Here is a 25469-nt window from a genome sequence, read left to right as displayed (position 1 = left end):
GGCTGGTTTGCCACTCAGGGCTATCCAACGGCTATGAATAGGGCATGTATCGTCGACTTAGTCTTGCTTCGGCCAAAGAAACCCCAATATGGGGGCTTCTGTCGTTCCGGTAATCCTTATAGTAGTTGATTCAATCAGTAGCAGTTGTTGATTGAAGATACAGATCACTATTTGGGGCTGGGACGTAAAACTAGTAGAATGGTAGGCCCATGTTACAACCGTCTTCCATTAGGCCTGAATCATTGGGTCCAGAGTTGTCGGTGATCGATTCTTACTATATCTACTATAGGCATTGCATTAAACACGCTCGCTAAGCTTCATCAGCACCCGCCTCTCTTCCTCGTTCAGGTCCACTCCATCGGGCACCAGAACATCTCCCCGCTTCACGACCAATCTCCTCGGCTCATCCGTTAAACTCTCCTCATAACGACTAGGGATGGTCGTCCCCCCATCCTTGTGGCGATTCACTTCCTCATCCTGTCTCGGTGGAGCCAAAGGCTGCGAGGTCCACCAGTACAGCGGAAAGCGGCGCTGGATATTATTGATCAACAACGCAGCGGCCTGCATGAGCGCGATGCCCAGCAGCATCACCGGAAAGAGGAACCAGCCCAGCCCCGCGGTCTGAGAGTTGGTCACCGCCAGAAGCGAGGTTGCGCCCGCTGGCGGGTGCACCGTGTTCGTGAGCACCATGACACCCACCGTTAGGGCGCAGGCTAGTGCGCCGCCGAGTTCGGTGTAGGCCTCTGCGTGCGGATTTAGGGCAAAGAGCTTGGAGATGCCCACGCCGATGGTGCAGGCGAAGATCTGGCTGATGATTGCGTTGCGGGGTTGTGAAAAGGGCGAGTCGATGGCGCAGAATTCAAGGACGGCGGCGGCGCCCTGTTGGAGACACGGTGTTAGTTATTGTTAGATATATTGGTTGTATTTCATTGTCAGGTCCAATGATGCGACGCGCGAGTCTTACAAAACTGCCGATAATTGTCGGTGCATCTCTCGATTCAAACGATGGCACTCGCTTCGACACCTCCGCCACCAGGGCCAGGCCGCAAAAGACGCCGATGATGGACCAAAAGGCAAGGGCGATGTTGCCCAGGGTTTTCGGGGTATTCTCCCGGTGCCCAAGCATATGGGCCAGCGGCTTCGGGATCAAATGCCATCTCGGCGCCGGAAGAAACGGGTTGATGAAGCGATCAATATCAAAGTGCCATGTCGACGGCCGAGAGAGGGACGTGGCCGGACCATGCGGTGAGAATTGAGCCATATTCCCAAGAACTCGGATTTTTATATCCGCAACGCCAGGCCAGGCCAGGGGGATATTTCAGCCCTGTAAACCCTTATTTAGTAGCGCAAGCTAAGCGTTGACCCGGAGGCCCGGGCTGGTGGAACTGGCGGACATCATCGTCTGGCGGACGCGCACATCGTCTACATATCTCCGCGGACTTGGCTGGACAAATAGTTAGGGTCAGGAGCAATGACGAAATTACATAAGGACTGAGGATCAGGACTGCTAAGTGAGAAGGTCATAAAAGCTGGATTGCCCGGCAACGGACGTTGCCGGGGATCTAGCTAAGGGCTGACTAAAGCTATGAGCTGAGTAATACACATACAGTCGTCGCACCCCGACAAGGACGGTCTTCCACTCACAGCATTTGCATGTGGTAATAGGAACCCGGATGCGGTTTAGCGGGTGGACTTTGGCGCCATTAGCTCAGCATTTATTTACTTCAGGCGTTCGTGGAAGTCAAGTTTTGAAGTAAGAGTCATTAGAGCAAAGAATGGAAAACAGGGGATTAGGTTGTGTTTTATAGATGTATGAGGGAAAGTATACGTGATCTGTAACTGGGATTTCACAGCCAAGACTGCGATATGCGGTTGAAGAGGTGCTTGCCCGCTAGGAACTTGAATATACATTTTGGAATCCCATTCAGTATGTATGTACATTAGCAATGACTATTGGTAATGGGATCAGACAAATTGCATAGAGATCATTAAAAGCTGTGATGATATAAAATCAAGAATCCATCCAACAGAAAAAACCTCCGACTCGATGTCCTTGTACACATCCATGATATCTACCTCCCAACCCTACCTAGCCACCCAACCCAACACACCAAGCCCTCGGAAAGGCCATCCCCCACCTCCGCATCAACCCCACCAACTCATCAGCCCGCCCAGGAACAACATTAACAAAGATTCGATCCCCACTCGCCACGGGCTCAGAATGCACCGCCCCGTGCTCCTCGCCAATCCTCAAAAAGACACATTCACCACGCCACGCCTGTACGACAGCATGGTCTTCCAATTCCAGTCCTAAACGGTGCCGCACCGACTCTGCGGCCATGGCACACCCGGCGCACCGTACGGAGTGGCAGATTTGTTCGCGGTGAGTGGCGCGGGCGGCGGCTTTGGCGGCGGTTTGGGCGGCGCGGGCCTGGGCGCTCGTTTTGGTGGGGATGAAGAGTGTGCCGGGGCCGAGGAGAGTTGTTGTTAGTTTCCAGTCTGTGGGATTGGTCTTCTTGTTTTTGCTGGGGTTTGGCGCTATACGGTTGGTGTGGGTGCTGCTGCGGCTTGTTCTTTCTTTCTTGGTGGTAGGGTGTCGATACCGTCTCAATCGTAGCGTCCTCGGGACTGCAACACTCGACAACAGCCCTGACATAAACCTTGACCGAGAACCTTCCGACTCAGGCTTTGCAAAGAACAGCTCATCCGTATGCCAACGCGGAACGTCAAAGTCGCTTGACGCTTGACTAGCCCGGACCGTAATCCAATAGTGGGACAAGCCGTTTGTCTCGAGGAACCCGTGGACGAAGGCCAGGAATGAGAAGAGCGGGTCGAGTACACACCCGTGAATCGTGGACTGTGCCCAGGTGTGGAAGGAGGGCGGGAGATCGCGCGCATTGAGGGGCAATAGCGGTCCGCAGTATGTCCATGACGATGAGGTGTTGAGGGTTAGTTTGCTGGTCGGCTCTACTTCTGGTTGTGGTGAAGTGGTTTCAGGATAGGGTAAGATCTTGAAATCGGGGAGTAAGTTGGCGTTCATGTTGATAGTTATGATTTTGATACAGATGTGCGAGGAGGACTAGACATGTAAATGGCAACGGGTGCACGGGGCAGAAAGAAGGCTCAGACCTCCCTCCCTCCCTCCTCTCACCGACGCAATGAATCGGCTGACTAGCTGGCAGGCAGTATCTCGTTTGATACAAGAAATGGAAAAAGCAAGCGAGCATGTGTGCGTGTTTCAGACGAACCCAAATCTGAGACGTCCAGAGACAAATCGACTCTTGGCCCGAAACGATGATCGATCTCTCGACAAACCGGGCCGCAAGCTGGCTGGGCGCTGACTGCATTAGTTGTTCCCGATAGTGAATTCTAACCGCCAGTGCCTGTTGTGGTTTGTTGTTTCCCGCCCCAACCTGTCGGGTCGAATCGTGTGCCTTTATGCTTATGCCACATGGCCCCGGGCCATGTGCTGAGCTGTCACATTTCCATGTTTATGCTTTCTTGCCAGACCGTCTGAGAGGCAAAACATTCAAAAAAGAGGGGCTTCGTATTTTCATGGAGTTCTACTACTCCTACTACCAGCGTATCCAACCATTTTTGCAGATCATGTTCATCACCTCGTGTTACGTCCTATCCCCACGTGGATATTCTCGAATTACACATCCAGGGTCCGGCCAGTCGCCGAGCTCTCCCGCGCCAACTCGATCAGGCGAATGACCTCGCGGGCCTCCGCGCCGCTAGCCGGCAGCGCGCCCTCGCCACCCAGGGCGCGTGCGAGCTTCCGGTAGTACTCCGTGTACGTGGGCGGCTCCACGGTGGGAACAACCTCCTTGACGGGTGAACCGTTTTGGATGGTCGTTAGGGTGCCTGGTGCGGAATAACATGTCAGACAAGTTCCCAACAATCCCCCAAAATAGGAAAGGAAAGAAAAGGGCTTACCGTATCTCTCGCTGGGCTCCCGGCCGTATCCGTTGTCGGTGGGCATGATACCAGCCTTGAGTTGGTCTTCTTGGATGTCAAGGTGGAACTATATACACCAATGGTTAGTGAGAAAGTGTCCAGACCGACAGAAAAAGAATTTACTGCGCACCTTCTTGAAGCTCCCCTTCTCACCACGCACCCAGAAGCGCAACTGCTCTTCCTCAGGACTAACCACCGTCGCCTTAGCGGTCACCATGGTGCCCGTAGCATAGTGCAGCAGCACGGTAAACGAGTCCTCAAAGCCAGAGGTGTTGACGCCGCGGGCAGAACCAATAAAGGCCGTGATCCGCTTAGGCAGACCGAGCAGATGCACCGCCTGGTCTAGGAGATGGGTGCCCAGATCGTAGATTGCCCCGCCGCCAGGCATAACTTTGTTCTTCCATTTCGAGGCGTCGGCTGCGGGCTCCTCCGGACGGTGCCGGTCGAAGTGGGTTTCGAACTCGGAGATACGGCCCAGAGAGCCGTTCTTGACTAGTTTGGAGAGGGTGACGAAGTCGGCGTCCCAGCGGCGGTCTGTTCGATATCACCCATTAACGAGATGTCTTTTTTTTCTCTCTTCTCTACGGGGAAATGACGTACTCTGGAACACGGCCAGCAGCTTGTTCTGCTTGTTGGCGAGGGCGACGAGCTCATCGGCCTCCTTGCTGGTCGGGGTGAAGGGCTTTTCACAGACGACTGTCGGGGGTTAGTATAATTCAGCTTTCTAGTAACAAAAAAGACATACCGTGCTTGCCCGCATTAAGGGCGAGCTGTCCCAGAGCAAAATGAGAGTCCGGAGCCGTGGTGATGATCACCATATCGACGGCGGGATCCTTCACCAGGTCCTCGGTGGTGCGGTAGGACTTGATGCCCGGGTGGTCCTTCTCGGCATCGTCGTCGGGCTTGGGGGTGCGCTGGACGACAGCGTGGAGCTTGAACTCGGGGAGTTGGGCGATGAAGGGGATGTGGAAGATCTTGGCGCTGAAGCCGTAGCCGATGACGCCGACGTTGTAGATCTTGGAGGCCATTTTCGTTGATGTGTGGTGTGAATGTAGTTGAAAGTGACGGACAGGACAGGAAGGATCGAGCGCAGAATATATAAAGAGGCAGTGCGGGGGGACGGAAGGTCCTGGCGACGGCAAGGAATGGTTCCGGTGGGGCAGATGCCGAGTCGGGGTTGATTCGGGTTCCCGATGACATACGATAGGTGGTAACGAACTAGGAGGAAAGAATTTTCGTATAGTCTTTCACTATGCATCTACATTGTATTTCTAAGCAGTGATGGTCTGGAGCCAGTCCTGTGTGGCCCTCTTCACGTCAAGTCAGGACCTTCAGGATCAGTCGGAGTATCGCCGACTCCACCATGTCCAATTTACCCCCATTTAGCCACTTATTGCCCCTGCACTCCCACACACCGCGACACTTCAATTGCATCCTACCAAGAATCAGCATGAGACACTGAATGGGATTTGAAATCAAGAGGAAAGAAACTCACCCGCGACCCCTCCGGCTGCCGGAGTTGACTATCATACACCAGATCCGGGTTCCCGACAGTCTCAAAGCTGGGCACGTCATTCGCCGGCATGAACGACTGGGCTGTGGTGCTGGGAATTCCCGTGATGTCGTATCCCTTCGCCGGCCCTTTCTGAGCTGCCTCGCGTTTCTGCTCGACCGTGCTGCGCACGTACTCCAGGTACGGCGGGTTACCCGGGTAGAGCACGTTATCGGCCGCGAGCACGGAGCCCGGCACGATCATACCGTGGTGCTCGCACAGCTTGACGTCCGTCGTGTAAGCCGGTTTATAATGGTCAATGAACATCAGCTCGATCTTGGTCACATCGCCGGATGTGTACAGCTTGTGCAGGGATAGGTCGCTGCGGCCTACGATGATGTGCACGAAGTCGCGCAGGCCCGCGAGCTCGACGAGCATGTTGGCGATGGCGGCGAATTCGGGGTTCAACTCTAGGCTGAGGTACCGCTGCCCGCCATTACGGCGCACACGCTCCCCGAAGAGAATGGCCGAGTAGCCCACGTAGCAGCCTAGTTCGATCATGGTCTTCGGCTTGAGCTCGTCGATCAGGTCAGTCACGATCTGGCCTTTGGCGGCGCCGACGTTCATGAAATGGTAGTCCTTTTCGAACTCATGGATCAGGTCGATCACTTTCTCGGGGTGGCCGCGGATCTCATCGAGATTGGGTTGCTCGTAGATGAAGTGCAGGAGCTTTAGCTCACGGCCAGATTCACGCTGTTTTTGCATTAGATTTATTCTTTCTAGTAGTTTATCATGTAGCCATATAGGCTGGGGGTGGTGATTATTTACCGACTTCTCGCCGGGGCGAGCATGCTGATTCGGGACACGGTCTTGGGTGGACATTGTGGTTGCGTGGAAGAACAGACGGATGGAATGAATCAAAAGAACGAGAAGTGAATGGAGGAGGGGTCAGACAGAGCCGAGCGTGAGAATATAGGTGAGAACTAATCGGCCTCGGGGATAAATGATCCATAGATCTTTCGGGCAACTCAGCCCGATAAGCATGTCCCCTCCTAGCTTTGCATCATCAACGCCACTCCAGGGATGGGGATCCCTTTCCCCACGACATGACTCACCTCAACCAACAGACCATGTCCGTCCACACTCTCTACTCCCTCAGCGCCCGTATCTTCTGGCATCTACTCCGTATCTCCCTGTCCTGCTCCCTGATCCTGCTGGACAGCGCCATCCTCCTCTTCACCAGCAGTCTAGCTTACCTGCTCCCAGCCCCGCCACACAAGAGCTCGCAAGATGTGCACTTCTACCCCAAAACCATTCTAATCACGGGTGTCGGCACAGCGCCGGGCCTGGCGCTGGCTCGCGCCTGGAACGCAGCGGGTCACCGCGTCGTGGGCGCCGATGTCGCCGACCTGGCCCTGTCCGTGCGCTCGGGCGGCGGCATGTCGCGCACCCTGTTGGTTTTCTACCGTATCCCCAAGGACCACTACATCTCGCGCCTGCTGGATATCATCCACCGCGAGAAAGTGGATGTGTGGATCCCCTGCTCGCCCAAGGTGTCCCCCCTTGAGGATGCGACGGCCCACCAGGTCGTGGAGAGTCGGACGAGCTGCAGGTGCATTGCTTTTGATACCGAGCTGACGGCTTGCCTCTTGCACCCGGACTCGTTCCGGCATTATGTCATGGACAAGGGCTTGCCCGTACTCGAGCGGCATCAGGTCCAGTCGCGCGATTCCATACACAAGATCCTGCACCGGTCGCCGACGAAATCCTACCAGATGCGTCGCCTCAATCCGATAGCTAACGAGGGCGCGGTGATTTTGCCGAAACGCACGATGAGCAAGACGTACTCGGAAGTGAGCGACATTGAAGTCACCAAGGACCGGCCCTGGGTCCTGCAGCAGCAGACTCGTCTTGGCGAGTTCTTTGCGGACGTCCTGGCCGTGCGTGGCCATGTCCACGCCATCAAAGTCCGACTGGTGGATAGTCGCGCATCTCAATGGGGTGCGTCGCGTCTGGATGAGGCGCTGGCAGTTGCCATCCACAAGCTGATGCAGAGCTTTGCGGCAAAAGCTGGCGCCCGCATGACGGGTCATGTATCGGTGAGACTCCTGGTGGACCAAGAGTTCGACGCACACTCCATCCGGCACTCCATCCACATTGCAGGATGCACTCCCGGTGCCGAGGCCGTGGCGAACCTGCTGCGCGATGCTCCCTGTCCGATCGCCGGCTATCTGGCCGTGATATCTCCAGACCCGGTACCTGCGCGGGTTCTAGCGGCATTGTCGCCTCCGACTCCGAAGTTCGTCGAGAGAATCGCCCCGTATATCCCCGCACACAAGCATCTCCAGTTCCTGCGTCCTCTGTTACCACTCCTGGAAATACTGTACACCGAGATCTCCCCGTTCCTATTCTGGGAGAATCCCCTCTTCACACGCCAGGACCCTCTGCCATGGTGGTGGCATGTCCATGTCTACCAGCCCCTGCGAGAGATATGGATGCTCATGAAGCAGACTCGGGAGGCTGGCCTGACCGAATGATTTTCCTTTTTGTTGTTATTTTCGGCCATTTTCATCAGCATCATTTACATAACGAGATAACGAGACCACGATCTAAACCAGAGCAATGAAGTCCTTGTGTTGAACATCACGTCAATATTGCCTACTCTATGAGCATCTATTTCACTAACGTAATTCCTAAGCGACCCGCTCACCCAACGCCGTCGCGCCCCAACGCGTGAACTTCCTCATTTCAACTACCTACCATGCCCCCTATTCGCAATCAAAATTCCCAAAATTCTGTCAATCGAGAGTGTAGAATCCAGCTTGTAATCAAAGCCTTACAGAATGGCGCAATTCCCTCTATTCGCGAAGCTACGCGCATATTTGACATACCCCTTTCGTCGCTCCGCGATCGCATGAATGGCCACCAATTTCGCAAAGATACGCGCGCAAATGGTCATAAATTGACTCCTAAAGAAGAGCAATCGCTCCTACAATGGATTCTATCTATGGATTCGCGTAGATCTGCCCCTAGACCATCAATGGTAGGGGAAATGGCTAACATTTTATTACGGGCGCGCTGTAATCAGACTATTGGTACGAATTAGGCTACTAACTATGTGAAGCGCTATCTAGAGCTGAAATCCGCTTTTCTCGTCGATATGATTACAAAAGGGCTTTATACGAAGATCTGCGTATTATTATGCCTTAGTTTGAGCTTATACGACGTATAATCGACGAAAATAGTATTCAACCTAAAGATATCTACAACTTCGACGAAACAGGCTTTGTAATAGGCCTAATTACGACTACTAGGGTTATTATAAGAGCTGAATACTATAGTTAGAGGTTGATAAAATAGCTAGGGAATCGCGAATAGGTTATATCGATTGAATATATGAATTTAATAGGATTTATACCTTTAAGCATCCTGCGGGGAATTCCAAGTCTCTACAGAATTGTGGAACTGAGTGATCTGCTCTCAAAAACAAATCACGATGCGCAAATATTCTTCTAGTTCAGTATACGCACAAACCTCTGTCCCACTTTCTTCTCTATTGTCTACAACTCCTCAGGTCCATATATTTTCATTTCTAGACGCTATCGCTGACATTCGTATGTAGGCACACGGCATCAGGATCATGTGTGCCTACGTCTATTTCACTCTCAATTACAAACTCGATATTACCTAAGAAGACATCAAATCGTCACAAATTGCCAATCTCAGAACCATTTTCTACATCTTCTAGGCTAAGACCAACATCCTTTGATGACTCATTACTACTGCCTGGCTCTCTGGTCAATGCCATTGTGGCGGAATCTACGTTAGTAGATGACTATAAAGGATAGGATACTAGGGCAGAATTAGGCCATTTCACATCCGGTGTCACGACGCAAGAACGCCAAATTATGACCAACTTTGATGATCAGCGCTCTATACTCGATGGGGATCTAACGAATGACTTTGTGTCCTCGCTTTTCGATGCTGCTAGCAAAGTCATTCTTCTACTAGTCATGTCTATTAGTACTTTCTAGAAGGAGTAGGAAACTTCGGGTTCATTGCTCTCAGAATATGTTTCGGAATCCTATATGGCCCTCCTGGGTCATTCGGCACCTAAAGCTTATGATCAAAGTTTCGAGGTCGACGAAGCTGGGGAGAGAAGGTACCCTAATAAGGACGTCACAAAAAACGCACCTTCGGATACTCGGCTGCCTCAAGGTGCTAGACGACATGGAATATTCCTGGGAACTGAACTTGAAAGCCAAACGTTCTCATCATGGACGCTGGGAGATATAACCACCGACCTAGAAACCATTGCAAAGGTAATGAGTTCTTTTTCATTAGCAATAAAATAGTCATACAAGCATATGTACAGTTCCCAGAGGGTAATCAGAAAGAAACCAAAGCTAAAGAAACCACAGAGCAAATTGTAGCAGCCTCCCAGTACAACGCGCGGGGAAAGCCAAAGGAGCCACTATCGTAACCGATATTCATGGAATTGTTTCCAAACCCGACAGTTCTCTGCCAGGTAGGGGTTGAACTGGTGTTGACCAGGATATCGGAGTGATATGAATCGATGACACCAGAGAAAGAAACCTTAATGGTCCCCTGCACCTCGTCTGGGCCTAAGGATTTCAAGGAATCGGCTCTATTAATGTAATAGGGAATGGCAGCAGCATATCCACTCAGAGTGAAATTTGCTGTTTGGCTGTCAAATTGGATTTCAACGGCGGGATATGTCCAGTTCCAACCGGCATTGTTCGAATAGTCACGATCAACAAGGGTCATGCGATTTTGGCTACTTTCGGTAGAGCTATCGCATGATTTGAGATTCATGTCAAAGCTGCGCAGCATCAAGTCGGCGTTTTGAATTGTGCCTGTTAGGTTGTATGGGGTCTTGTTGCTGCGAGGCGACAATGTTAGGTTGAAGACATCTTTGATGAAATGATCCGTGACCGCGTCGCTTTCAGTTGAGGTGTTGCTCGCGAATTCTACCCAGCTGCATGGAATTAATAAGAATTTCTAGCATGAGCAATTTCGATTGTGACTTACGGGGAAGACTCGATGTACCATCGAAGAGATGACGATTCCCATGGGAATCCGAAGTCTTCGGAGAGTGATGAAAGATTTGTGCCAGAGTTCCAGAGGGTCAAGAGGGCATTTACTGGATTTGAGCCCAGATTGTAAGGGCCTCTTTCCGTTATGGCGAGGAACGATTCATATTCCGCGCTGAATGTCTGACCTTTGAGAGGGTTGCACACGGATTCGTTGGTTGATGGTCCGATCTCGGGGGAGAACTCTATCTTCGTTGTCGCATTGTAGTACCTGTTTCTGGGTTTTAGAGGCGAGCAGACAGAGAAAGCACTATGAATGAGGACATACGATCCAACCCAAAGATAGACATCGCTGAGTCCTGTGATATTGCTCGGTCGGAATGGAACAGATGCGTTGTACTTTGCGTCTGCTTTCGCGTTCGCTACTAGGGGGTGAAGAAGGAAACCAACTAGGAAGCGTAGAATCAGTCTCATCGTACTATGTCAAAGACAGACAGATAGAGAGAGAGAGAGAGAGAGAGAAATGGGGGAAGGGGGGGAGTAGAGAGAAGTGGGTGTTGACGCGAAAAAAAACCCCCTAGGTTTGAATCACGCAGATAGGAAGACGCAGCTAGAAAACAAAATGCGGGTGAAAGAGCCTGCGGAGCGTAACTGCATGGAGATGGCTATGGAAGCCGAACTAGCGGCCACAGGGGCTACCCCAGGCGCCCAACTAGCCTAGGGCCGGATGGTGGCTGCAGGGACGATGTGACCCTGATGCCACTCTGAACGGTGGCGGGCCTCGTTTCTTTGTGGTCTGTACTGGTAATGAATGCAATACAAACAAGTGGTTGAGATTTCGGTTAAGTCTAGTTCCAATTAGTTCTAAGACAATATCGTCTCATTCGTTGAGTTTCTCAGTTAGTTATAGACCAGCCCTCTGACTAACATACAACGACCGCGCCTCGGCCCTAACCGCACCCTCCTGATCCAATATCTTCGCCTCAAGAAACCACTTCCTCCCCTCTATCCTCTTCACCCATGTCTGAATCTGTATCACGCTCGGCGTGAGCACGGGAGCCCGATACGTAACCTCCAAAGTAGCCGTATACAGCAAACCAGTCTCCTTAAAGCCGTTAGTAAAAGCCCGATACACCTCCGCACAAAGACCAAGGGCCTCATCGAACAGAGTCGCGAGAACACCTCCGTGCGCTGTTTCTTCCCACCCGTTTATCCCGGATTCGAGCTGGGCGAATACAGTAAAATGCGGCTCAGGCGAGCGGTCTTCATGATTGGATGTAATGTCGGGTCTGCGCATGAAGGTCAGCACGCGCGGGACTGTGTCATGCGTGTTGATGGTTTTCTTGAAGAATTGATCGTGTTTCTGTCCTCTGTCGTGCCGGGATATGAAGGGGATGGTTTGGTAGTGGCTTGTGTTGCTCAGGTAGGGTTGGACGGAGGGGAGGGCGGAGAAGAAGGCAAGGTCTTCGTTGCCGATGGCGAGGGTGTGGATTAGGTCTCGTATGTCGGACATGATTAGGGTATGACAATTTCAATAGTGTAGGTCTAGTTATTGGAGGATGTATATCACAATAGTTATGATTTCAGTGTTCGGAGAAGAAGTTGGGGGCTAGTCGTATCCCCCGCATTGGTATTTTGACCTCGGCAGCGGAGCCGAACTAGTGAGAAGACATGCTTTAGCTGCCTGCTCAGAGCTGTGGATTCTGCGATACTGACTACCCGCCCCCTAGTAGTCAAGCCCTCGCCCCTCTCGCTGGTGAGGGCCCTCCCCAGCGAAATGCAAACCCAGCGAAATACAAAAATATCCCTACCTACCAATTTTGAACTCTTATTACCAACCCGCACAATGACCAAAACTAGTGAAATTGAGAAAAGAATTGCTGATGCTTTAGGCGCGTACTAAGTAGCATCCCGGCCGGCTTGATCAAGAAGAACATCTCTACCACCGCTACAGTCGTCGTTAGTCACTGTGGTATCTCCTTTCATTAAGGGGCTATTACAACTCCTTAATCTTCAATGAATCTCATTTTGGCTGCCCACTAGGTGCATTCCTCCCATCTACTACCTCCTCTCCTTCAACAACAGGGTCTACTGGATTTAATCAACCAATCAATAGATGAATAACTAATAAACCCTCAGGGAGCGGAAGAGATGTTGGAGCTGTGCAGATCGCACGATTGGACTGACTGGAGTAAGGGCACTACGCGTGACACAAGCTCCGGCACGATCGATTCATCAGCTTATATATAGTGTGTCATATCTAGACCGCGTGCGAATCGGACCGACTGGCGGGTTACTTTGCGTTGTGTTTGCTGGTAAGCGGTTTCCATTCAGCCTCAACCCCTATAATATAATGTGGAAGTGCGGACTTTGCATATTCACTAGTAACTCTACCAGGTAGTCTGATTCGACAATGATGAGGACGATGGTACTCTGGCTATCTTTTCTGTCTGGTATTTATAGGGGCAGAGAAACGGACATTCTAGTCCAATTCACCACTTGTATCAACCAGCTCCATCACTAATATTTTCGCAACAGATCAGTTAGATCAATTGTTTGCCACCTAGAACAGGGAATCATGACCAGGGATACGTACTGCGTAGTTAATTAAAATCTTGCCGCCTTGACATAATGCGGTGGAATCCAGCCCACGTAGATCGGCGACAGGCTGAGTGCCGGCTCCACCGTGACTGAGGGTTCCCAGAATAGCACACAGCCTGGTCGCCCCGGTGATTACCAGTGTCTTCGACATTGCTCTTGTTCTGGGGTATCGAGGGAGCAATGGAATAAGACAGGAGGCAGGAGAAGCAAACCGGTCTGAATCTGTCAGTTTGCCCGATTCTTTTATTATCAAATGATGGTGTTGCACCGCGGATTGAAGTACACCAGGCGAGCCACAATATGAGGCTGAGCTAAGAAAAGCGGGCGCGCGTCCATCCTCTGACTGCATCATTCCCCAAGCCTCTTTCTCTCCTCCTGGACACTACTTCTACTTGGCACCACCGACACAATATTACAGCTCCTCTGTATTTTTATTCCTGTGTTCGCATGCTGTCTACCTGAGACATCTTTTCATTCTTCCTTCCCCCTTCCACACTGGGCTGAACCCTCCCTTCTACTGCGACCAAGCCAAAAAACCACAACATGCGCCTGCCACAACCCTCCGGCGGCATGGGCCGCACGAAAAACATCATTCACTTCGTCCAGGCCTTCGTCATCTTCATAGCATGGGCGATGACGATTGCTATCTGGACGAAGGGTGGCTCGGGCATCGACGGTCGGACGGCCTGGTACTGGGCTTTGGTGAGTTTCACTTCTTTTCTTCTCTCCTTGCAGAACAGACCGACGAACTCAAGAGGAGGGGAAGGAGCCTGGGAACCTTGCTTCTTACTAATTCTTCGACAGTGCTGGTTCAGTATCCCCGGTCTGATCTACCTCGTCGCCGTGCCCATGTGGCCGCGCGCCCGCCGCTTCGGCAATGTTTACGCCTTTGCGACCGTTGATATCCTCTATGCCCTCCTCTGGTTTGCCGCGTGGGCTGCCGTGGCTGACTACGTCGCTGAGGGCAAGAGAAAGGGTGCCTCTTCGTCTTCAGATAGCACCAATACCAGCAGCGGTAGCAACAGCAACAGCAAGTCGACTCGTGCGGACAAGAGCAGCTCCAGTGGCAGCAGCGGCAAGTCCGGCTGCGATAACTGGGCCTATGGCAACGCCAGCAAGTGTGAGCTGAGCACGGCGACCACTATTATCGGCGTCGTGATCTTGTAAGTTGGACCCCCTACCAAAACAAAACCCCCTCTCAATGCTAACCTTCTTTTCTTCGTTTAGCCTCCTTTTCGCCGTCACAGCCTACCTATCCTTCCGCAATGTGATGCACTTCCGCCGCACGGGCACTCTGCCAGACGCCGTCTCAGACCCGACCTTCGCCGCGCAGAGCAAAGCCGCCTTCTCATCGAATCCGGCCCACGACTTCGAGGAAGAAGATGACTTCCGTTCCGGCCGCGCCGGCGGAATGGGTAACCAAGCCGGCAGTGACCGCGACGAGGACTACGCCTTGCTGCAGCAGAGCGAAATCGACGACATGGGCAACCCGAATGGCCGGAATGCCCTGCACGGCGCCTACGATCCCACCGCCCCGGCTCCAGCCGGTGTCTTGCATGACTATAACAGCTCCGGGTATAACCCGTATGGCGGCCCGCCGCCTGGTCAGCACTATGCTCCACCATCGGAGTATGGGTCGTCGATGAGTGGGTATGGACGTTGAAGGGGGGGTATGTGTGATGACTGACTGGTAGACGGGAAAATCGAACCACCAATACCCCAAAGCTTAATCTGTGTCTTGGTTGGACATGGCCATGGAGCGGTGTTTTCAGGCGCATGTTTTTTGATCTTCTTGTTACTTTCTGGAGGACTTCGACACTGGTTTTTTACTTGTTGATTTCTGGTCCGATGAATAATTGCTGGCGAACCTATTATAAACATGGCCTGTTCTGTGCTTGGTGGTATGGATCAATTGAATCAGATGTTTTATCTATCCTAACAAATATCCAACACTTGTGAACCTCGCCTCTCGACGTGTTAGCTGTTCAATGTTGGTCTCCCTGCTGGATACGTAGTTGGCAGATTCTCACCGCCCAAATCATTATGGCCAGCTTGCCCGACGGAGCACTTGGACAAACAACAGACCGGACAGACAAGCATACTCCTGCGTATGTCAATAATGATTTCCCATTCTCCTTTCAAATTACATGCTAACATATCCATGAGTTACAGATAACCACATCTACCACGAACCACCTGAGCCAAAACCAAAGCCCAGCCACGAGCTACCACCCATCATGGCCAGCGAAGTCGACCTCTTCAACGAATACCCACTGCACCTAGACCCAAGCTCCAAAGCAATCAGCCTCGCCTCTTCCTCCTCCTACAGCAGCGCACAACAAACAGCCCTGCACGCCGAACTACAAGACCTGAACCAACTGCACCGCGCCCTGATCGCACTCGAGCCGCCCAACATCCCACCTCCCCCACTGCCCATCAACCCCAAGCGCAGCGCCCAAATCACCAAACTCCGCGACAGCGCCAACACAGCCTACCGCAAGAACAACTACGTCGAAGCAGTCCGGCTGTACACGTACGCCATCGAGATGGCGCTCGCCCGGCCCGGGTGGGAGCCTGTCACGCTAGCCCGCGACGAGATGGCGGGTTTGTATGCGAACCGCGCGCAGGCGCAGATGGCGCAGCAGGCTTGGCCGGAGGGGCTGGTTGATGCCAAGGCTAGTGTTGATTCCAAGGCTGTGGGCAATGTCAAGGCTTGGTGGCGGGTTGCGAAGTGTTTGGCGGAGATGAGTCGGCTCGAGGAGGCCAAGCAGTTTTTGGTGAAGGGGTTGGAGATTGAGGGGAAGGATGGTGAGGGGGGGAAGGAATTGCTGGGTTTGTTGGAGGATGTTGAGAAGGACTTGCAGTCCAAGTCCGGTTTGGCTTAGATGTGCTTTCTTGTTTCTTTTACATATTCCATGCCAGGCGTTTGGGGTGAATGAATAGGACTATTGCTATCAGTTGGATTCTTTTATCTTGTAACTATGTGGTGTGTGTTTGTCTCACCAGTTTTATGTGATCATAGCTAGGAGACTAGAGCTCTGAATGGTGATTCTCATGTGTATACAATGTAGAGGCTTGATTCAAAAAGGAAGTAGATTCGAGATGAACAATAGGCAGCACCTCAATCAATACTTAGGTACGAGTAAGGCAACAACCAGACCAACGCATAGCAAATATCCAGAAGAATCGTTTCTTTATTCCCGAACTACGTGAAAAACATAAATAGCCCTAAAGTAGTAGCTCACTGTACATAACCCCACTACCAATCCCACAGATTTAACAGATTAAACCTGAACGCTGGACCCATCACTCTTCTTACAAGCACATGCATTAGCCCCGGCAGCCAACTGAGACGGAGAACGCGCATAGCTAGGCGGCACATCGAGGACGGGATTGCGGTCGAAGAAATTTCGCGGCCGCAAAAGGAGTGTCATGGGTTCAGCGGGCATGACGGGGTAATCTTCCGGTGCGGGGAAATGGGTTAAGCCGAAAGTATGCCACAGAACGACGTCGGTGTTGTCAATCGAGCAGTCTTTGCCCGCGGCTTCGATCCAGGCCGGTAGGCCTTGCGAGGGCTCGCCGGACGTTTGGGGGACGTGGCGGCCGGCCGGGTGGATTTGGTCGTCCGAGTCTAGGGGTACTTTGTTAGTTGCATTCTTTTTATCGTTTATCAGGGGAACACAGGCAGGAGGGAAAGAGAGAAACTTACACTTTGTTACATGGACGGCATGTCGTGCGAAGCCGGCACGCTTCCAGACCAATCCTCCCGCCTTCGGGAGCAATGGAGGCACATCACGGCTGACCAGCTTATAGGTGACGGGCTTCTTGCTGTGCGGGTTCAACTTGGACGTATTGGCGATATCCCAAGTACGGCTCGTCGAGCCATCGTAGTCCGACATGGCCTCCAGAGGGGTGGAGAACTTTGTCTTTTTGGCGTAGAAGGCATTTCCATACTTATTCTCTGCACTTCCGACCTCTCCAGGCCCCTGGACGGCGTCTACTTGGAAGACGGTATTATTGGGTCCATCAATGTTGGGATCAACCCGCAGACAAAACAGATGCTGGTGGTTATGCGCGTTGACACCTGGGTACACTTCCGTGCCCCAGCCCTTTGTATCCTCGCCCGGATTCAAAGCGTACGTGTTCAGGATACCAGTCAGCTTGATCTCGAGCTGGACCGTTCCATCCTGGTGGAAAATCCAGTACACGCAGTACTCGTAGTTGGCCGCGGTGAAGATGTGGGAGATGATGAGCTTGCGGCCGCGAGTTACGACCACGGAGTCGTCCCGGAAGTCTGTGTGTTTGAACAAAATTCCCGCGTCTTCCTCGTGGATGCAGATGGCGTTTTTGATGGTCGTGCTCGCGCCGGCGCGGTTGACAAACGCCGCATCCATGTAGTGGATAGCTCCCTTGCAGTCACAGCCCAGGGACAGGCTGTTCGTCATGTATCCGCCGCCGTACTCGCCCAGATCAAAGGCATGCTTGCGCTGATGCGGATGCTCCGGGTTGCCGTAGGGAACGACCATCTCCGCCAGCGAAAGCCGATAGAAGACGGGCCGGACATTGCCCTTATCGTTGAATGTGATGTTGTTCAGTACAATTCCCTCCCGGTAGTTGAATCCCACGTGGATGCCCCAGTTCTGCCACTCGATGGTACGGCCCTTGACCTGGAACGAGACGCCCTCGGGCTGGGTGATGTGGATGGGCTTGATGTCATTGCGGAAGCCGCCTTCTTTCTCAATTGCAGCCGGGTAATAATTGTTGGGCGGGGCCTTGTTGATGGGTCTGCGCACGGGAGGCACATCGATGTGGACGATCTGCTTTGTCTCGGAGTTGAAGATGGGGCAGAAGTCCAGCGGGTAGGTGTACTGGGAGTCATCGACATGTGGCCGGTAGTACATTAGGGCCTGCTGCAGGCGAACACCGGCTCCAAATCGCTCATCATATCCAATGGTCCATGCTGGGATTTAGGATTAGCACTTGGTCATCACAAGAGCAGCTCCAAGCAACTTACGGTCACAGTATACTTTGTGCATATCCTCCTTGGGGATACCAATAATAGCGCACTGCTCAATAACCTTCGGGTCCTTGCGCACAACATGTTCGACCTCTTGGAGATCCTCCATCGTAATAAGAGGCTGCACGTCTGGCGTGTGCTGCCACTTAACAACCTTCTTCTGGTCGAGGTCCACCATGCCGTCGTACACCTGGCCGCCCGGAGCGATGGCAACAACATCTGCTGCTCTAGCGGGCCGGGGGGTATGCTTCGGGTCTGCCAGCCAGGCCATCATCTCGGCCTTGCGAGGCTCGTACAATGTGACCGCATTGAAGTTGAGCCGCCCATGCTCCTTGCGAATGATAGCGACGGCTGCATCGATCTCGACCGTTGACAGAGGGTCGAAGGGGTGCGCGGGCGGCGCCGTCGCGCTGACCTGGTAGGTCAACTGCTGGAGCCGGTCGAGAACCATTCCGTTCCGTAGTGCGCTGGTCTCTTATCGCAAGTATATATCGTTGGAGTGTCGTGTTTCAAGTGGTTGAGAGCGTGTAACCACCAACCCAAATGCACAAAGGAAGTCACTCGATCACTTTAACTGTCTTGATGTTTTCCTGTAGGGAACGCCTACGAGTATTTAAGCTCCCAGTCGGATCAACGTGGTTATCTCGAAACGTAGCGATTAGATCAAGCATTGCGGAGGCCGGATCCGTTGACCCGATCGGGCATAGCGTGGAAGCCCAAAGGAGCAACTAGATGCTCCTTTGCGGCAATCATTGTTCATGTTCTTCCATTTGTCACGATGAACTACGGACTCGGACTACAGTTCCCAAAATATAGGGTGTTTTGCGAGCTTGACAGAAATGGAAGAGATGATGGTATAAAGCACATGAACTGTACATTATTAACTAGAAAAACACACGCTCCCACCAATCTACCTGCAACCCCAAGGAGAGCAAACGTAGTAGTCGAGATGACCATGTTAGAAGAACGACAACTGGTAGAGAGACGAAGTGAAAACGCCCCCAGACATGAACTCAGATACCAGCCAGATCAGAAGAAAAGAGAAAAAGAAGAGAACGCCGTACACCCTTCCGGCGCAACACCTCCCTCCAGACGCAGACATATGTGCCAGCGAAGAGAATAAAAAAGAAGCCCATGCGACGCGACAAGAAGAAAAGCAATGCCGGAGATTGAAGAAAACCAGAACCAGATTTCCCCTGGGCTTATGTACATGCAATCATATCGTATCAATCAATCCCCAATTCGGTTGTTTTTAAACTCAGATCTTGCCCATCTGGAAGGCCCCCATTGATCCGCCGGGGGTCACAGCCCCGAAGCCTGCCCCATGGTGCTGGGGGGTGTGAGCTCCACCGGCATGGTGGCCTGTGTTCGGGGTGCCGGGAGTGCCAGCGGCAGAGTAGATGGTGGCTCCATTGAGATTCGGGGTCTGGTGAGGCATGTGGTGGGTCATCGCGGGCATCTGGCCATTCAGCCCCCAGATCTGGCCGGAGTATTTGCTCTCGTCGATGGACCCATTGAAGACCAGCTGCCGCATCTTCCAGTAGATCTCGCCAGTGACGAGCGAGTCTGACCCGGCCTGATGAGCAATCCCGACGCGTTTGACGCCGAGCTCGTCTGCAACATCTTGCAGACCAGATTTTTGCCCCAGGTTGGTAAGGATCTGGGCAGCTGCTGGGGTCAAAGGAGAGTCGTTGACTGCTTGGTTGCGGCCAGCGTGTTTCATGAGGTACTTTATGTCATATAGCGATGGGAAAAAGATGTTAAGAAGCTTATGGAACTCCTCTTCGTTTTCTGGTAAGGGGGAGCAGAGCATGATCTTCATCAAGTAGCCAAAGTCGTATCCGGAGTGGAAGGAGACCCAGTTGACGTCGTCCACCAGTACCAGACCCGAGCTGATCAGAAGGGAGCCAAACTCGAAGGGGTCGATGCCGTTCTTCTCATGCATGGAAAAGTCAATACCGGACTTGGCGAGCATTGCCGTTGATTCCTGCGCATACATATCCCCTTCCAGCGAGAATCGGAAATTGAATTGCCAGGTGCACGGCGCAGGGACCATGGCATTGCTAAAAGGTTGTCCGTTGGAGTCTGCCCCGGTAGCTGGCGGCACCTCTCCTTCGGAGTTGAAGAGTGTAATTCCCAGTTGGATCATTTTGAGGAGGTCGACGTTGCATCGGAGTGTCTGGTAGTGGTAGTCTGCTTTGTTCGTGAATGACCCAATCGGTCGCGCAACGATCCCTGGGAACTCGGTATCCTAAAACCGCAATCAGTACCAGAGTCGTATTCATACGTCAATATTTGGAAAAGATGTTGGCTGCTTACCATGCTGATATAGGGATACTTATCCACCAACTGCCGCAACACCGCCATCTCATGAGCCAAGTTGTGCTTCCACACATCCCGTATCCGCGTCTTGACCGCGCCCGCTTTCGTCTCTAATGCCAACCGGCCATCATGAGCCTGGTGCAGCTGCTGTTGTTGCATCTGTGCCCCACGCGCAAACCCCATCTGCGCCGCATGGCTCGCCAGCCCAGTTCCACCACCATCAGATGCGCCGGCACCGGCGAATCCGGCAACGGACATTCCGTTCGCGAGGCCCGCGCCGGACAGGGTGAAGGGATTGATGTTGGTATTTGGGTTTCCTGCAAAACCAGGGTGGCCACCGAGCGAAGGGGGAGGAAGCGCCGAGTTGGCGGATGGGGCGTGGGCGGGGTGGTGTTGGGACTGGACATGCTGTTGTAGAGCATAGGGGGCACCTAGAGCCGAGGGCCCGTATCTGCCGACAGGAGGAGGCATTTGTGGTGAACGAGGAAGTGAGTGGATGTGTTTGAGGTTAGGGTGAAGATGGGATTCATGGTCAGTTTTCGGTCTTCGAAAGGCGGGCAGCTCTGGCTCGCCGAGTTGGGTTTAGCGCCTCCGTTCTGCCCCAGCACAGATCTCGCTCTCTCTTCCTCTCTTTCCCGCAACCTCCCAGCTAACTACAACCCCAGTCACCCCAATTGTTCCCGTCCGAGGGCTTTGATCTCGTTTGATTTTTATTTCGCCCCTCCTGACACAGGCAGTCTATCCATAATGCCTGCCCGCAACCCCACCGGCTTCGACATGGCCCAATTCAAGGCCGCGGCCTCCCCATCCTCCGCCTTCGCCAAGCGCGATCCCTGGGTTCGCAAGTACGATTGGTTGCTCTATGGGTGGTATGATCGGATGCTAACAAGTTTCCAGTGAGGCATGGCGGTATTACGGTCCCTTCAGCCGCTTCAACCGCTTCAAGGGCCTGTTCCCGGGCTTCGGCATCGCTACTGTCGCTTTCGCGGCGTACTGCACATATGAACACTTTTTCCTGACGGACGACCACCATCATGGCGACAACCATGGCGAGGGCCACCACTAGAGAAATCCTGAGGGAGAGGAAATTTGCAAGGAACTGCTGGCCGACAGACGAACGACGGAGTGGAATGCGGGATACCCGGGATACCCTATAAGACGAGAAACGGGATGTCTGTTATCTCATCGGAGGAATGTCTGTCGGAGCAGGTCAGAGAGTCTGTTCTCATATTCAAACGAGAAGCCGTCGGCGCTTTGGGTTGGCTGATTCGGATGTACATAGTCCCATGTTCAATTACCACAACATGTTTTCTTTTTCTTTCACACTAACGGGCCTTTCCTAAGCTCCTCGATATATTTTTTCTTAACAAAAGATAACCTCCCCTCTATGAGTATAGCATGATATCATCAGACACATTAATGCAGAGAGAGAAGCGTTACTCCTCAAAAACCAAGGCGATGCCATCATCACCGGCAGTGACAATGCGCTTTCCATCGAGGCCCTGCACAAATCCCATAATGCCACCAGCCTGTTCGCCATCCTCGTTTTCCGTAGCAGGCAGGTGCCCTTTCCACTCTTGCAACAGTCCCTGCGCAGCGGCAGCAGTACCACCGCGCGCATCCCAACGTCGGACAACGCCATCCAGTCCAGCCGATGTGAGCAAATACGACCGCCCTGGTTGGGCGGCATTGGCAGAGGCAAGAGGACCCGGGCGCGGAGCAGCGGTGGGAGCACGGCTCTGCAGGAATTCTACCTTGACGATGGCACTGCCTTCGTGCGCCTCCTTGATATGCCGGCGGACGGCAAATCGGTGAGCGGCATCGTAGAGAGCAATGGAACCGTCCACGGACCCGGCAGCGAGAAGAGTCAATGGTGGCTGGGAGAAGGAAAGAGTCTCAATGCCATCGGTCTGGGCCTGGAGCGCAGCCAGGATCGTGCCCGACGCAGAGGCACTCGTAGTAGCCTGCGAAGCCGGGGCAGCTTTGCCCTTGGCCCTTTGTACCGGTGCCGCAGCAGCAGCCAGACGAGGTAGACCGACGACCCTGATGTGTCCATCGGCACCACCCACGGCCGCAATGCCGCCGCCTGGTGAGACGGCGACGGAGTACAATCCGCCATCCACAGCAAACCGCTGATCCTCCGCAGTCAATCCAACAATAGCGTTCGTACCCTGGGATCCAGAGATACCTGCTGCGGCAGCAGCGCCAAAGACATCATAGACATAAAAGCTGCCATCCTCGGAGACTGTCGCTAGCAAGTTCCCGTCGGGCGTCCACGCACCAGCCGTACAGGATGCAGTGTGCTGGAAGAAACTCTGAATGATGGCAATGGGCTGCGTAGCATCCGTATGATCGATGCGGAATACCCATGCGCTGCCATCATTGGCACCAATAGCAACGACATTGCGTTTCTCGTCTGCGCCCTGGACGTAGGGACAAACAGCCACCCAGTTAATCTCCTCCACCTCCTGTGCCTCGGCGACAAAGTCCCACGCCATTCCGGTCGTCTGGGAAGTGGTATCCCGCCATGCCCGCAACTTGCCGTCCAACCCGGCTGTCACGACATATTCTCCAGTGGGCTCGGTGAAAGCGACTGCATTGACCGTATCGGTATGTCCGTCCAACTTAGCCAGAGGATTCAGTGACTCTCGCTCTCGCGGTTGTGGGTTCGACTCATAGCTCTGTGGGAGGACCGGGCGAGGGCCCGGGGTCGAGTCGAAGATGTAGGCTGTGTCGTCGCCGGCACCAGTGATGACGATGTTGTGATGGATCGGATGTTGGGCCACGCAGAAGACGGAGTCATTGTGCGAGTCGAAATGTGCAGCGGAGTCATTTTGGAAAGTCTGCTCCTCGTAGGTCATGGGCTGGTCCTCGTCGTCGTCCGGGTCGGAGTCCATAGGCTGATCTTCATCGCGCTGGAAAATCTCCTCGGCCTCGTCGGCGTCGACGAAGTCACTCTCCTCATCGTGAGGATTGGAGGAAGACATGTTTAAGGGGTGGTATGTATATTAATGGGGTATGAATGAAAGGAAGAATATCTTTTTTCTTTCGTCGATTAGAAATCCACCCCCCCACGGAGACAAACAGTGCAAACAAGCTTGTTCTTATCGGTCTGACTTTCTTCGTTCTGGATTTCATCTTGACAACCAACCATGGACGGCTTCGACGAGGAAGCATTCAAACAGTTTTTCCCTTCCGGCTTCGGCAAGCAGGAGAAGACGGTTGACGTCGACTCTCAGATCGACCGCTCGAAGCGCGCCGAGGTCTCCGCGCAGCCGCAACCGCGAGAGGACGAGGATGAAAGGAAAGAATTGACCGCCACTGATCCCGCTCTCGAGGCAGAAGGGCGCCGCGATGATGACTCTGACGATGATGACTCTGACGATGATGACTCTGACGATTCCGACGATAATGATGAGGACGAATTCCCCGTGTCTCACGAGCTTGTTCTCAAAACCCATGAGCGCGCGGTGACCACTATGACTCTGGACCCTTCCGGGGCACGATTAATCACTGGCTCAATCGACTGCACCTTGAAGCTTCACGATTTTGCTTCAATGACCCCTTCCACAATCCGCGCTTTCAAATCCATCGACCCTTCGGCGAAAAAGACAGCCGCTGTACAGGATACCCATGCTGTCCACTACGTTGCATTCAACCCGCTCTCGCCGGCCTATGTCTTGGCGGTGCCCGCAACAGCTCAGCCGCGAGTTCTCAGTCGTGATGGTGAAACCTTGATGGAGTTCGTGAAAGGGGACATGTACTTGCGGGATATGCACCATACGAAAGGACACATCTCGGAAGTAACCACCGGTGCCTGGTGCCCCACGGATGAGAATCTGTGCGCTACTGCCGGGACAGATAGTACGGTGCGCATCTGGGACGCCAATGTAGGCCGCTCGCAGAAGGAAGTCATTGTGCACAAGTCCCGGGCTGCTGGATCCGCTGGCCGCACCAAGATGACTGCCGTCGCGTGGGGCTCGCCAAAGCAGGGCGGGTCGAATGTCCTTGTTGGTGCCGCTCTCGATGGCAGTTTGGCTATGTGGAGTGGTAACGGGCCGTTTACGCGACCGAGCGCTGAAATACGAGATGCGCATACGCGAGATACTTGGACCAGCGGTTTGGATATCAGCTCTGATGGACGACTTGTTGTCAGCAGGGGCGGAGATGACACGATCAAGCTCTGGGATACCCGGAAGTTCAAGACTCCAATCACCACAGTCACACATCCCTCAACATCCTCCCGTTACCCTTCATCCAACATCCAGTTCTCCCCTTCATCTGCGAATGTCATCACGGGCTCAGAAACCGGCCATCTACATATCCTTAACCCGGCTACATTGAAGGCAGAGCTGATCACTCCCGTCACGCCTGGATCGCCGGTGATCTCGGTGTTATGGCACGAAAAGCTCAACCAAATCTTAACCGGCTCCGCCAATGCCGAGACCCATGTGCTCTACAACCCGACCATGTCTACTAAGGGCGCGGCTCTCGTGATGTCCAAGGCACCCAAACGCCGCCATGTGGACGACAGCGCGACCTTCACCACTGATATATCCCAGGGTCTCTCCGGCGATTCGGTGGTGGTCGGCACCAACGGTGTGCCTCATTACAGCTCGGCGACTTGGTCTGCCCGCCATCCCAACGTTGGTCTGACAGCCTCGGGTCGTTCTCGCGATCCCCGTCGGCCACATGTTCCACAACAGACTCCGTTTGGCAAGTCTACGCCCGATGAAAAGCACGTTCGTGAAAATATCCCTCTCAGCTCCATGCGCGATGAAGATCCGCGCGAGGCGCTGTTGAAGTACGCGGAAAAGGCGCAGAAAGATCCCATCTTCACCAAGGCATATCAGGAGACACAGCCAAAGGCGATCTATGCCGAGCTTAGCGATGAGGACGAACCCGAGCCGGAGAAGAAGAAAGCGCGGCGATGATTTAATATGAACAACTTGGAATTGTATACTAAATGGCGCATTTATCTGATAACAAAAGACACGATACCCCACGCATCCCTTGCATCCAA

At 53.2% G+C, this 25469-nt stretch overlaps 13 protein-coding genes across 13 annotated transcripts; 5 read left to right on the top strand and 8 right to left on the bottom strand.

The window, feature by feature from the left end:
- Positions 1 to 297: 297 nt before the first annotated feature.
- PFLUO_LOCUS6165 (uncharacterized protein) lies at positions 298 to 1261 on the bottom strand (the record flags this gene model as incomplete). Its single annotated transcript, XM_073783684.1, has 2 exons — positions 298 to 879; positions 965 to 1261. 2 exons carry the CDS (start codon positions 1259 to 1261, stop codon positions 298 to 300), a joined length of 879 nt encoding a protein of 292 aa, XP_073640214.1.
- Positions 1262 to 3655: 2394 nt separating this feature from the next.
- Positions 3656 to 4988, bottom strand: PFLUO_LOCUS6164 (uncharacterized protein; the record flags this gene model as incomplete). The annotated part of the gene is made up of 5 exons (XM_073783683.1): positions 3656 to 3867; positions 3940 to 4027; positions 4091 to 4494; positions 4561 to 4656; positions 4706 to 4988. The coding sequence occupies 5 exons, from the start codon at positions 4986 to 4988 to the stop codon at positions 3656 to 3658; spliced, it is 1083 nt and encodes a 360-aa protein (XP_073640213.1).
- A 362-nt stretch (positions 4989 to 5350) lies between these two features.
- Positions 5351 to 6334, bottom strand: PFLUO_LOCUS6163 (uncharacterized protein; the record flags this gene model as incomplete). The annotated part of the gene is made up of 3 exons (XM_073783682.1): positions 5351 to 5395; positions 5456 to 6205; positions 6281 to 6334. The coding sequence occupies 3 exons, from the start codon at positions 6332 to 6334 to the stop codon at positions 5351 to 5353; spliced, it is 849 nt and encodes a 282-aa protein (XP_073640212.1).
- Positions 6335 to 6582: 248 nt separating this feature from the next.
- On the top strand, positions 6583 to 7989 carry PFLUO_LOCUS6162 (uncharacterized protein; the record flags this gene model as incomplete). The annotated part of the gene is made up of 1 exon (XM_073783681.1): positions 6583 to 7989. The coding sequence occupies one exon, from the start codon at positions 6583 to 6585 to the stop codon at positions 7987 to 7989; it is 1407 nt and encodes a 468-aa protein (XP_073640211.1).
- Positions 7990 to 9841: 1852 nt separating this feature from the next.
- On the bottom strand, positions 9842 to 11163 carry PFLUO_LOCUS6161 (uncharacterized protein; the record flags this gene model as incomplete). Its single annotated transcript, XM_073783680.1, has 3 exons — positions 9842 to 10451; positions 10505 to 10777; positions 11159 to 11163. 3 exons carry the CDS (start codon positions 11161 to 11163, stop codon positions 9842 to 9844), a joined length of 888 nt encoding a protein of 295 aa, XP_073640210.1.
- Positions 11164 to 11410: 247 nt separating this feature from the next.
- Positions 11411 to 12019, bottom strand: PFLUO_LOCUS6160 (uncharacterized protein; the record flags this gene model as incomplete). Its single annotated transcript, XM_073783679.1, has 1 exon — positions 11411 to 12019. The coding sequence occupies one exon, from the start codon at positions 12017 to 12019 to the stop codon at positions 11411 to 11413; it is 609 nt and encodes a 202-aa protein (XP_073640209.1).
- A 1631-nt stretch (positions 12020 to 13650) lies between these two features.
- PFLUO_LOCUS6159 (uncharacterized protein) lies at positions 13651 to 14770 on the top strand (the record flags this gene model as incomplete). Its single annotated transcript, XM_073783677.1, has 3 exons — positions 13651 to 13809; positions 13912 to 14270; positions 14335 to 14770. 3 exons carry the CDS (start codon positions 13651 to 13653, stop codon positions 14768 to 14770), a joined length of 954 nt encoding a protein of 317 aa, XP_073640208.1.
- A 574-nt stretch (positions 14771 to 15344) lies between these two features.
- PFLUO_LOCUS6158 (uncharacterized protein) lies at positions 15345 to 15992 on the top strand (the record flags this gene model as incomplete). The annotated part of the gene is made up of 1 exon (XM_073783676.1): positions 15345 to 15992. One exon carries the CDS (start codon positions 15345 to 15347, stop codon positions 15990 to 15992), a length of 648 nt encoding a protein of 215 aa, XP_073640207.1.
- Positions 15993 to 16391: 399 nt separating this feature from the next.
- PFLUO_LOCUS6157 (peroxisomal copper amine oxidase) lies at positions 16392 to 18575 on the bottom strand (the record flags this gene model as incomplete). The annotated part of the gene is made up of 3 exons (XM_073783675.1): positions 16392 to 16738; positions 16817 to 18067; positions 18122 to 18575. 3 exons carry the CDS (start codon positions 18573 to 18575, stop codon positions 16392 to 16394), a joined length of 2052 nt encoding a protein of 683 aa, XP_073640206.1.
- An 807-nt stretch (positions 18576 to 19382) lies between these two features.
- Positions 19383 to 20917, bottom strand: PFLUO_LOCUS6156 (CCR4-NOT core DEDD RNase subunit; the record flags this gene model as incomplete). The annotated part of the gene is made up of 2 exons (XM_073783674.1): positions 19383 to 20375; positions 20444 to 20917. 2 exons carry the CDS (start codon positions 20915 to 20917, stop codon positions 19383 to 19385), a joined length of 1467 nt encoding a protein of 488 aa, XP_073640205.1.
- Positions 20918 to 21193: 276 nt separating this feature from the next.
- Positions 21194 to 21512, top strand: PFLUO_LOCUS6155 (uncharacterized protein; the record flags this gene model as incomplete). The annotated part of the gene is made up of 2 exons (XM_073783673.1): positions 21194 to 21291; positions 21344 to 21512. The coding sequence occupies 2 exons, from the start codon at positions 21194 to 21196 to the stop codon at positions 21510 to 21512; spliced, it is 267 nt and encodes an 88-aa protein (XP_073640204.1).
- A 370-nt stretch (positions 21513 to 21882) lies between these two features.
- On the bottom strand, positions 21883 to 23433 carry PFLUO_LOCUS6154 (60S ribosomal subunit assembly or modification protein; the record flags this gene model as incomplete). The annotated part of the gene is made up of 1 exon (XM_073783672.1): positions 21883 to 23433. The coding sequence occupies one exon, from the start codon at positions 23431 to 23433 to the stop codon at positions 21883 to 21885; it is 1551 nt and encodes a 516-aa protein (XP_073640203.1).
- A 165-nt stretch (positions 23434 to 23598) lies between these two features.
- On the top strand, positions 23599 to 25380 carry PFLUO_LOCUS6153 (uncharacterized protein; the record flags this gene model as incomplete). Its single annotated transcript, XM_073783671.1, has 1 exon — positions 23599 to 25380. One exon carries the CDS (start codon positions 23599 to 23601, stop codon positions 25378 to 25380), a length of 1782 nt encoding a protein of 593 aa, XP_073640202.1.
- Between the last annotated feature and the right edge of the window lie 89 nt (positions 25381 to 25469).

Source organism: Penicillium psychrofluorescens (assembly GCF_964197705.1).
Source record: "Penicillium psychrofluorescens genome assembly, chromosome: 4".
Taxonomy (NCBI): domain Eukaryota; kingdom Fungi; phylum Ascomycota; class Eurotiomycetes; order Eurotiales; family Aspergillaceae; genus Penicillium; species Penicillium psychrofluorescens.
The sequence above is the reverse complement of the archived record's forward strand: the minus strand, read 5'-3'. Positions and strand labels throughout refer to the sequence as shown.